Source organism: Aquarana catesbeiana, linkage group LG06, assembly GCF_042186555.1.
Source record: "Aquarana catesbeiana isolate 2022-GZ linkage group LG06, ASM4218655v1, whole genome shotgun sequence".
NCBI classification, from domain to species: Eukaryota; Metazoa; Chordata; class Amphibia; order Anura; family Ranidae; genus Aquarana; species Aquarana catesbeiana.
The window spans coordinates 228,920,885-228,933,369 of NC_133329.1; the positions used below are offsets into that span (position 1 = coordinate 228,920,885).

The 12,485-nt window shown below is 44.9% G+C and overlaps 1 protein-coding gene across 1 annotated transcript in view; it reads left to right on the top strand.

Annotated features, from left to right (window-relative positions):
* Positions 1–12,485, top strand: part of LOC141148056 (ectonucleotide pyrophosphatase/phosphodiesterase family member 7-like) — a 185,960-nt gene that overhangs the window by 144,783 nt on the left and 28,692 nt on the right. Inside the window, exon 6 of the mRNA XM_073635210.1 lies at positions 11,353–11,458. Coding sequence (XP_073491311.1) covers positions 11,353–11,458 — 106 coding nt within the window. The remainder of the gene's footprint in view (positions 1–11,352; positions 11,459–12,485) is intronic.

Sequence of the window (12,485 nt, forward strand, 5' to 3'; positions counted from 1 at the left end):
ACTTGTTGCACCCTGGAGTCGATGTTCAACTCACCGACACAGTGCTTGGATCCCCTCCTGTGTCAGTCAAGTTCATTTCTTCAAGGACTTCAGTGTTCTGTGGTCTTCTAGACAAAGTATCTGTATCTCTGTTTCCAACACCCAGTTGCTATATCAGACTCACGTGCAATTCAGACACAGCAGCTAGCCACCAATGTCATTTGGCATCCAGCTTAGCCGTTGTGAGAATGTATTTTGGAGGATTATTGTTTGTTTTGACTTCAAATTCAGCTTATGCAGAAACTCTAACTTGTGGGCAGGGCAATTCTTTTAAGCAGACTCCGCTCACATAGGTGTCAGGCATCAAATTTCCATTGCGTTCCTTATACAAGATTCTTCTATGTCCCTCTCTACTAGCATTCACATGCAACTCGTACAGCCCATCAGCATCAGCATAAGCCAAAATTGAGGTGTGAGTCAGGCTCAACTTCAACCACTGAAAGGCCTGCTCACACTGTTTAGGTCAACCTTCTTGTATTGACTCTCTGAGTTCCTAGGACCTTTGGCTTGACAGGTCTGGTCAGGCAGTGCCAAGACATCTTCCTTTCCTTCATTCCTCAGTAGTTCCTTTGTGGTTTGGGCCATCTGGGCAAAAGCCTCAAAAAACACAATCCCAGAACTAACCTCAGCTCTGTAACATATTGGAGCTTTGGCCAAGGGGCAACAGCCTCTTACTTCTTATGGTTGGTTGCCATGCCTTCCGCAGAGACAACATTTCTCAAATAAGTGACAAACGGCTAAGAGAACTGACACTTCTTCAGGGAAGTATTGATGTGGCTCTTTATAAAGCCACATCAATACTTTTTTCCAGTAGCTGTTCGTGCTTTTCCAGCATTCTCCTGAAGATTATCAAATCAAGATATGATAGTACTTATATTATGTCACCTACATTTTGCTCACTCAGAGGCTGAAAAATCACAGGGGCCCTGGTCAGCCCTTAAGGCATTCTGTTAAACTTGTAAGAGGGCAGTCCTCCTGTCAGAATACAAAGGCACAGCGGGGGAGACCACCACACTAACATTGCTTGTGTTAGTATGACGATCTGTCCGTTTTTTTTTTCTTCAGCCCCCTGGGTTAAATGAAAAGAAAATTTCATGTGAGTCCCAGGCTTTAGGATTGTGGCATATGTTACCATGTATTCAGTGAGAAGGCTCAAGTTATAACCCCCTAATTGTTAGAGCAATTTTGCCACACTTATCATACTTATAACTTGCTGCAGTGCAGTTGCGCATGTTGCCTAACTATTCTCCTCTGGGAGCCACAGGCTTAAAGTGATAGTAAGGGTTAGTTTTTTTTTCTTTTAAATAACAAACATATCATACTTACATCCACTGTGCAGCTCGTTTTGCACAGAGTGGCCCCGAACCTCGTCTTCGGGGGTCCCCCGGCGGCTCTCGCGGCTCCTCCCCACATCAGATAACCCCCTAGGAGAAGCGCTCTCTCGAGAGGGTTACCTTGCGAGTGCGTCCATAGCCACCGAATGTATGACTCGGCCCCGCCCCCACGGAGCCCGTGTCATTCGATTTGATTGACAGCAGCGGGAGCCAATGGCTGTGCTGCTATCAATCTATCCAATCAAGAACCGAGAATCCCAGGCAGAGAGACAGCGCATCCCCGCCAAGTCACGTTCCAGGGCTCAGGTAAGTAAAATGGGGGGGATGGGGGGCCAGTTAATGCCAGGTGTTTTTTTACCTTAATGCATAGGATGGCTCTTGCTGCTGTCGATCAGATGCAGTGAAGAGAAAGTTGGGGGTGGGCCTAAGTCCCGCAGTGTAAGTCCATGGAGCGCAGCTCCAAAGACACACAGGTTGGGAGCGTGCAGACTACACTCTCTCCATAGCCAGCAGATGGCTATGGTAGTCCTAAAAGGAAGAGTAGGAGCCAAGATCTCCGCCAGGGACCCCAGAAGAGGAGGATCAGGGCCACTCTGTGCAATACCACTGCACAGAGCAGGTAAGTATAAAATGTTTGTTATTTTAATAATAAAAAAAATGACTTTAGTAAAACTTTAACTGACCTTAAAGGAGAAGTACAGCCAAACTCAGCTCGGCCTCTCAGCGAGCTGCTGAGAGCCTGAGCCAGCTGCTCCCACCACCTCCACAGCCCAGCACTCCAGTGCAGGGGGGGGCAGAGCAGAGACCCGGTGACTGAGTAGTCACTGGCTCTCTGCTCAGGGAGCAATGAAAACCGAGCGATCTACAGTGTTTTATAGATCGATTCTCAGTGTTAGAGCCGGCAGGGGACAGATGCAGCATCAGACCGATGCTGCATCCACCTAGGTAAGTATAGTTCCAAAAAAATAAAAAATAAAAAATTCCTATACTTCTCTTTTAGCTGATTTCAAATACCTTTGCTGGTTAATCCTTGAAGCTGACTTAAGGTCAGAAATATTTTTTTTTCCACAATAAGTGCCTGCCTGGTAAATATGTAATTTACTGGCCCCTTCCTTTTCCGAAATTATACAGTGAGTAATGGGTACCCATCACTCACTGTGTTCATTCATAATTGAAGCAGAGTAAACTGTGTTTACTCTGCTTCAGTTTGTGAATGAACAGTAAGCTGCTCAGCACTAGGAATGGGCGAATGGTTCAGACCGAGCATACGTTTGGGCCAAACTTTGGTTGTTCGGATATTCTGGCGAACACCGAACAATATGCGGTGTTCGGGGAAAATTCAAAAGCCGCCAGAACACCATTAAAGTCTATAGGACAAGAACATGTAAAATCAAAAGTACTCATTTTAAAGGCTTATATGCAGGTTATTGTCATAAAAAGCATTTGGGGACCCGGGTCCAGGGGACATGTATCAATGCAAAAAAATGTTTTAAAAATGGGCATTTTTTTGGGAGCAGTGATTTTTTTAATGCTTAAAGTGGAACAATAAACACAAAATATTCCTTTAAATATTGTGCCTGGGGGGTGTCTATAGTATGCCTGTAAAGTGGCGCATTTTTCCGTGTTTAGAACAGTACTACAGCAAAATTACATTTCTAAAGGAAAAATTGTCATTTAAAACTGATCGCAGCTGTAATGAATTGTCGGGTCTCGGCAATAGAGATAAAACTCATTGAAAAAAAGAGCATGGAATCTCCCCCCCAGTCCATTATCAGGCCCTTTGCGTCTGGTATGAATATTAAGGGGAACCCCAAACCAAAATGTAAAAGAATAATTGCGTGGGGGTCCCCCTAAAATCCATACCAGGCCCTTCGGGTCTGATATGGACATTAAGGGGAACCCTGCGCCAATTTTTTTTTTTAAATGGCGAAGGGGTCCCCCCCAAAATCCATACCAGACCCTTCAGGTCTGGTATGGATTTTAAGGGGAACCCTGCGCAAAAATTTAAAAAAAGGAATAGGGGTCCCCCTCAAAATCCATACCTGACCCTTATCTGAGCACGCAACCTGTCACCCATCACTCATGACCCATCAGTGACCGTCAACTGTCACCCATCACCTGTCACCCATCACCCATCAGTGACCGTCAGCGGTGCACCCATCACCCATCAGTGACCGTGCCCTGTCACCTGTCACCCATCAGTGACCAAAAGCCATCACCCATCAGTGACCGTCAGCCATCACCCATCAGTGACTGTCAGCCGTCACCCATCAGTGACCGTAGCCTGTCATCCATCACACGTCACCCATCAGTGACTGTCAGCGGTGCACCCATCACCCATCAGTGACCGTGGCCTGTCACCCGTCAGTGACCATCAGGCAGGCTGCAGGAAAAGAGGGGGGGATGAGAGAGTGGCCCCCCTCCTGAACCGTACCAGGCCACATGCCCTCAACATGGGGAGGGTCCTTTGAGGTACCCCCCCAAAACACCTTGTCCCCATGTTGATGGGGACAAGGGCCTCATCCCCACAGCCCTTGCCCGGTGGTTGTGGGGGTCTGCGGGTGGGGGGCTTATCAGAATCTGGAAGTCCCCTTTAACAAGGGGACCCCCAGATCCAGGCCTTCCCCCCCTGTGTGAAATGGTAACAGGGCAAATGTACCCCTACCATTTCCCCAAAAAAGTGTCAAAATTAAAAAAAAAAAAAACAAGACACAGCTTGGGACAAGTCCTTTATCAAAAAAATAAAAAAAATAAAAATGTCCCACGATGTTCATTCATCTTCTTATATCGCTCCGCCGACGAACCGTAAAAAAAAATCCGCCACCGATCCGCCTACATGCGGGCCACCCCATGACGTATCTGCGTGATCCCACCCCCCTCTGATGCACGGGGACTTTCCAATGGCTTCCTTGTGGCATCAGAGGGGGCGGGGTCGTACGTCTGCAGAGCGATATAAGAAGACAAATGGACATCGTGGGACGTTTTTATTTTTTTATTTTTTAATAAAGGACTTGTCCCAAGCTGTGTCTTGTTTTTTTTTTAACATTTTGACACTTTTTTGTGAAATGGTAGGGGTACATTTCTACCCCGTTACCATTTTACACAGGGGGGAGGCCGGGATCTGGGGTCCCCTTGGTAAATTGGGCTTCCAGAGTCCGATAAGTCCCCACCCGCAGACCCCCGGAGCCACCGGGCAAGGGTTATGGGGATGAGGCCCTTGTCCCCATCAACATGGGGACAAGGTGCTTTGGGGGGCTACCCCAAAGCACCCTTCCCATGTTGAGGGCATGTGGCCTGGTACGGTTCAGGAGGGGGAGTGCTCTCTCGTTACCCAACAGTCACCCCATAAAGTACACCTGTCACATAAGAGACTGCCATCAGTGACCATCAGCAGTGCACCCATCAGTGACCGTCACCTGTCACCAATCAGCGACCGTCAACTGTCACCCATCACCCGTCACCCATCAGTGACCGTGCCCTGTCACCTATCACCCATCAGTGACCGAAAGCCATCACCCATCAGTGACCGTCAGCCATCACCCAGCAGTGACTGTCAGCCATCACCCGTCAGCCATCAGTGACCGTTAGCCATCACCCGTCACCCATCAGTGACTGTCAGCGGTGCACCCGTCACCCATCAGTGACCGTAGCCTGTCATCCACCACACGTCACCCATCAGTGACCGTCAGCGGTGCACCCGTCACCCATCAGTGACCGTGGCCTGTCACGCGTTAGTGACCATCACCTGTCACCGTCCCTGGCCTGTCACCATCAGTGACCATTGGCTGTCACACCGTCATCACCTATCAGTGAACGTCACCTGCCACCTGTCACACAGCCATCAGCGTCATGTCCAAAAGATTTTATACTAGTGAGGAGGCATTCCAGATCCTCTCCATGACTGATGAGAGCAGCAGGGAGAGTTCTCATCAAATTCCAATTCTGGTTCCGAATCAAATTTGGCATTTGAACTGATTGAGAATAGTGAATCGACAAATGATTCGGAGGAAGAATGGGTCCCTCCTAAAAGGGCACGACACTCTGGAAACCAGGCAGCTGCCAGCAACCAGGCTTATATTCTTAGGCCCAGTACCAGTGCTGCCGCCAGCAATAGGCCCCAAGAACAAATTCCCAGGCTCAGTACCAGTGCTGCCGACAGCGATAGGCCCCAGGAACAAATGCCCAGTACCAGCGCTGCCGCCGGCGATAGGCCCCAGGAACAAATGCCCAGGCCCAGTATGTGTGCTGCTACATCATGCCTGAGTACCAGCACGAGTAATTCAAATCCCTTAACTACTGGAGTGTCACGTCCCCCAAGAGCCAGGGCCTCTACATACATGCCAGATGTTCTTGCCAACCCAACATGGCTGCCTTCCAACTCGGGATCACCAATTATTCCCCCTTTTACAGCACAGCCAGGTGTGCAGGCCAACACCCAAAATTTCACAGCTATTGATTGTTTTTATCTGTTTTTGCCCGACACTTTGCTGCAATTCATTGTGGACCAGACAAATTTATATGCCCAGCAGTATATTGCCAACAACCCCCAATCATCATATGCCCGTCCGTTTGAGTGGATAGATCTGAATTTGGAGAAGTTCAAATTGTTTATGGGGCTTCACCATAAACATGGGGCTTACAAAAAAAAATGAAGGACATGCCTATTGGTCCACCAACCCCATCCAGCACATGCCCATTTATTCTGCCGTAATGTCCAGGTCCCGATACGAGATGATAATGCGCTTTCTTTATTTTAGTGACAATACCCAGTGCCCTCCCCGCAATCATCCAAATTACGACAAGTTACATAAAATTCACCCACTGGTAAATTTCTTTTCCCAACAATTTGCAGAACTCTATGTCCCCGATCAGAATATATGTGTCGATAAGTCCCTGGTACCCTTTTCAGGCTAGCTAGGAATAAAGCAATATATTCCTAGCAAAAGGGCCAGATACGGAGTAAAATTTTACAAGCTCTGTGAGAGAGTCAAGGGATATCTGTATGCATTCCGCATATATAAAGGAAGAGATTCCCAGCTCCAGCCCCCTGAGTGCCCGGGCTACATGGGCACAACTGGAAAGATTGTATGGGACCTGGCATACCCACTTCTGAACAAAGGATATCACATATACCTTGACAACTTCTACACCAGCCTGCCCCTTTTCAAACACTTATACATCGCAAAAACCCTGGCCTGCGGAACCTCCAGAAAGAATAGGAAGGGCTTCCCACAATCTCTAGCGAACAAAAAGCTGCGAAGGGGGGAAAGAGCAGCATTGAGATTCAACAAAGTGCTGGCCTTGAGGTGGAAGGATAAAAGGGACGTGCACATGATGTCCACCATCCACGATGACACTACAATTTAGGTTCAAAGAAGACAAGGTCCCACTGAAAAGCCAACATGTGTCCAAGATTATAATCTCTACATTGGGGGGGGGGGGGGTTGGATTTCAATGATCAAATGGTTCAGCCCTATTTGTCAATAAGGAGATCCTGATTCTGGCACAAGAAGGTAGCAATTTATCTCATCCATTTGGCCATTTATAATTCCTACGTAGTCTACACCAAATCCACGGAAAGCCCCGCCCCCTTCCTAAAATTCATAGAAGAAGTTGTCACGTCCCTCATCTATCAAGACCCCCCCAGAAGACATTCGCTCTGATGCTGTTAGCTGACTTCATGAGCGTCACTTCCCTTTCAACAGTCCACCATCTGAAGCAGGCCGAAGACGGTAAAAAAAGTTGCGTGTGCAGCAAAAGAGGATTTCAAAAAGATACCAGCTACCATTGTCCCCAGTGTCCCTACCAACCTGGCCTTTGCATTGGTGAATGCTTCCAACTTTATCATACATCCCTAAAATATTAGCCCATATTTTTAACCATTTCCCCATTTTCATCATCTGTGCTGACCATTTTCCATGCTTCCTCAAGTAACCATGCCACTGCCTTCCATGTGAACTGACCCTGGCCTGTTTTGTGACTATGCCTCTGCCTACCGTTTGGACTGCTTCCACGTGAACTGACCCTGGCCTGTTTTATCAACTACGCTACTGCCTACCGCTTGGGCTGCTTGCACGTGAACTGACCCTGGCCTGTTTTATCAACTACGCTACTGCCTACCGCTTGGGCTGCTTGCACGTGAACTGACCCTGGCCTGTTTTATGGACTATGCTTTTGCCTACCGCTTGAACTTATCTGTTGCCCTGCTACTGTAGTACACAGGGGTCTCACAAATGTGAGGGGCTCCAGAATTGTTTTACCGCATGGAGAAAACAATTTTTTTTTGTTTTCTCCGGGTTTTGGAATTTCCGGATTAGGGTCTGGAGTCCGGAGGCTTCATAGATTTCAGTGGGTCGAAGCATCTACCCCTGTGCCCCTGTGCACAGGTCTTACCTGATTGCGGCCTTCAGCCTGCTGCTGACTTACTGCCATCATGCCTCTGCCTGCCGCACGAACAGACCACACCGCAACCTGGACTATGCAAATAATTAGCTGTAGCAAGAGGCAGTATGTTTATGAAAGGCTGGAGAGTGGTACAATAATGAGTGTCTGCAGGTAACAGTGTACCAGGACCAATATTATGGCTGTGCTGGCTGTCTCTACCTGGACAATTTCTATGGACTGTGCTGTGCTGACAATATCCTTGTGCTGACTATAGACAATATTCCTGCCTGCTGCCTGGATAATTACTATTGCTGTCGCTAAGCACATCCCTGCCTGCTGCCTGGACCAGTGCTCTCCTCTGTGGATACAACTAAAAGCACAGGTAATGCTTTTTTTTTTTTACCCTTTCTGCAATAGAATTTTGTATTGTAATTCTTGGTATGTACATGCTATGTATTAGAAATATGAAGGGCCTTCAAAAATGATAGGTTGCCAGGAAATTATATATGTCATTTATGCTCCTAGAACGCCTGATGGTGCTAATTGGATATTGGGCCTCTGTATGTGGCCAGGCTGTGTAAAAGTCTCACACATGTGGTATCGCCATACTCAAGAGGAGTAGAAGAATGTATTTTGGAGTGTCATCTTTACCATGTACATGCTATGTGTTGGAAATATCTGATAAATGGACAACTTTGTGTAAAAAAAAAATGCGTTTTCATTTTTTTTTCACATTTTCCAAAAACTTCTGGAAAAAAACGAACCGTTCAAAAGACTCATTATGCCTCACAGATGATACGTTGGGATGTTTGCTTTCCAAAATGGGGTCATTTGGGCCCTTGTATGTGGCCAGGCTGTGTAAAAGTCTCACCCATGTGGTATCGCCATACTCGGGAAGAGTAGCAGAATGTATTTTGGGGTGTAATTTGTTGTATGCATATGCTCTGTGAGAGAAATAACCTGTTAATATGACGATTTTGTAAAAAAAAAATTTAAAACATTTTTTTTTTTTAATCTTCATTTTGCAAAAAATTGCGGGAAAAAATTACAACTTAAAAAAACTCACCATGCTACTTACTTAATACCTTGGAATGTCTACTTTCTAAAAAGGGGCCATTTGGGGGGTATTTGTACTTTCCCGACTTGTTAGTGTCTCAAGAAATGAGATAGGCCTTCAGTACATCAAGTGTGATCAATTTTCAGTGATTGGCACCATAGTTTGTAGACTCTATAACTTTCACAAAGACCAAATAATTTATACTAATTTGGGTTATTTTTACCAAAGATATGTGGCAGTATAAATTTTGGCCAAAATTTATGAAGAAAAATTACTAATTTGCAAAATTTTATGAAAGAAACGAAGAAAAAGGCATTTTTTTTACAAAATTTACGGTCTTTTTTATTTATAGCACAAAAAATAAAAAACCCACTAGTGATTAAATACCACCAAAAGAAAGCTCTATTTGTGTGAAAAAAGGACGCAAATTTCATATGGGTACAGTGTTGCATGACTTGAGTATTCACATTCAAAGTGTGAGAGCGCTGAAAGCTGAAAATTGGTCTGGGCAGGGAGGGGGTGTAAGTGCACTGTATTGAGGTGGTTAAGCATTACAAAAATCACTGCTCCCGAAAAAACGAACGTTTTTAAAAAAAGATTTTGCATTGATACATGTTCCCTGAAGAAGGACCCGGGTCCCCAAACACTTTTTATGACAATGACTTGCATATAAGCCTTTAAAATGAGCACTTTTGATTATTCATGTTCGTATCCCATAGACTTTAATGGTGTTCGTGTGTTCTGACAATTTTTTAGCCTGTTCGGTATGTTCTGGTGCGAACCGAACCGAGAGGTGTTCGGCCCATCCCTACTCAGCACAGAGCACTTCCCATTCATTCATTGTTCAGTGCAGCTAAGACTGCTGAGAAAGGGACTAGGAAATCTCTGTCCTTAGTCCTTTTCTCTTTCACAAAAAGGTGAGACATTTGTTTAGACCCCTGATACTTCACAAAAGCCCCCCCAATGGGGCTCCTAAAAAAAATGCTAAAAAAATAAAATAATAATAATTATTGCAAAAATAATTAAAAAAAAAAAAAAAAAAAAAAAACTACTGACACTGTCCACTGCCCTACTCACACCATCCACTTCTCTACTGGCTGACACCGTCCACTGCCCTAAAGACACCGTCCACTGCTCTACAGACATTGTCCACTGCCCTACAGACACCATCCACTGCCCTACAGACACGTCCAAATTTTAAAAAGTTTATTTATAAGAGTGTGTGTATGTGTATACAGTATTTTAACACCAGGGTGGGAAGAATGTTACTAGCGGGAACACCAGCTGAAAATAAAGGAAAGAGGCCTGAAAAAAAGGAAACAAATGTAGTCACTATGCCCAAGGACTGTAAACTGCAATATATAAAATGTTTGTTTTTGAGTTTAGATGTGCTTCAGGTGTGAAATAATTTGCAGTCAAGTAAACATGTGTTCATTTCAAACTTCTAATAATTTGGAGCTCTCTTTCTAACTTAAATATGTTGGGACGTTTTAAATGAATATAGATTTATTTGCTTCATTTCACTTCTCTTCAACTCATGTGACACTTCAGTAATTCTGTTTTATAGTGTTTTCCAATTACAGTAAAGCCTGGCTGCCTAGGCCTCATAGAAAACAATGTACTCATAAATACTGTACATGGTAATAACAGGGAAAACCTTTGAGTGAACTTTATTTTGTTTAGCACCTGACTGGCTGTAACTGTCCCTTACATATATGTATCTATGTTACTCCAATTATCCACATGTGGAGCATCAGTGGGTCATTTGACGGTGGTGCAGGGTAAGGCTCCATTCAAAATTGTGCGACTCTAAAGTTGTGCGATTTACATTGAAACTTTGGTGCAACTTTGGATGGGTGCGACTTGGATGCGACTTTGCACAACTGTTGCATTGATAAAATTAAAATGTGACTTTCATGTGGCTTTTGAGAGTTTACATTGCAGTCTATGGCACTCAAGTAGCATGAAAGTCTCATGAAAGTTGTGCAGGAACTTTTTTAAAGTCGCTGTGACTTTAAGTCACATAGATTTGAACAACTTCATTGAAATACATAGGTTGTGTCTTGTCATGTGACTTTATGTATCCAAAGTCACATGAATAGTCGCACAAGTGTTATTAGAGCCTGAGAGAAAGGCTGCTGCCTACCCCAACCTTATCCTACACCAGTGGCGGCTGGTGCTCCATTTTTTGGGAGGGTGGCAACAAACCGACCGGGCTCTGCGCCCCGAGACCACCCTTTTTTGAAGCCAATTAGAGTCTCTGGCTCTAATCATGTGCTTCAAAAAGAAAAAAAACTCATTGAAACTCATGCGTCTGACGCCCTACATGTAGATTAGGGGCCGGGTGCATTGATTAGGGGGGCGGCGCCCCTGCACTCCTAATGGAGCAGCCGCCACTGCCTTACACTACTCCTGTGTGTTTGAGCACAGCACTGTTTTTACTATTTTGTGTGATTGAATAGCTGAAGTAATCTGACCTTAGCTTTTTACAACTATAAGGGATATTGTGTTTAATTTATAATTTGTTTCATTTCATAGCTGACTCTGTGAACGTGGCTGCGATTGTGTTGTCTGCAATAACCGGAGTGATATTTCTAGTTTTCCTTTTCTATGTCCCATACATTTCTATAAAAAGAAGAAAACAGTAAGTACTAAAATAATCTTTATCACAATTAAGCTGCAATTATAAATCAAAACATTCTATTTGCTGCACCTTAATGATCCTAGAGTAGTGGATTACTGGTATAGCAAACCACAAAGCTGTTATCTATATAGTAGACAAGAAAATAAAATTTTTATAACTAATATAAAATCTTTTTCTTACGGTCTATAGAGGGGCACAGGAATGTAGCAATTCTTATATACACTATATTGTCAAAAGTATTGGAATGCCTGCCTTTACACGCACATGAACTTTAATGGCATCCCAGTCTTAGCCCGTAGGGTTCAAGATTGAGTTGGTCCACCCTTTGCAGCTATAACAGCTTCAGCTATTCTGGGTAGGCTGTCCACAAGATTTAGGAGTGTGTCTATGGGAATGTTTGATCATTCTTTCAGAAGCACATTTGTGAGTTCAGGCAAGAAGGTCTGGCTCACAGTCTCTGTTTGACCATTCTTCATTGGGAATGTTTGACCATTTGTGAGGTTAGGCGCTGATGTTGGACGAGAAGGCCTGGCTCGTAGGCTCCAATTCATCCCAAAGGTATTCTATTGGGTTGAGGTCAGAACTCTGTGCAGGCCAGCCAAGTTTCTCCACCCCAAACTCACTCATCCATGTCTTTATGGACCTTGCTTTGTGCACTGGTCCAAATCATTTGTTGTAGGAGATAATGGTGTGGGGTTTTTCAGGGGTTGGGCTTGGCCCCTTAGTTCCAGTGAATGGAAATCTTAAGGCGTCAGCATACCAAGACAATTTCATGCTCCCAACTTTGTGGGAACAGTTTGGGGATGGCCTCTTTCTGTTCCAACATGACTGCGCACCAGTGCACAAAGCAAGATCCATAAAGATATGGATGAGCGAGTCTGGGGTGGAGGAACTTGACTGGTCTGCGCAGAGTCCTGACCTCAACCCGAGAAAACACCTTTGGGATGAATTAGAGCCTATGAGCCAGGCCTTCTCGTCCAACATCAGCGCCTAACCTCACAAATGGTCAAACATTCCCAATGAAGAA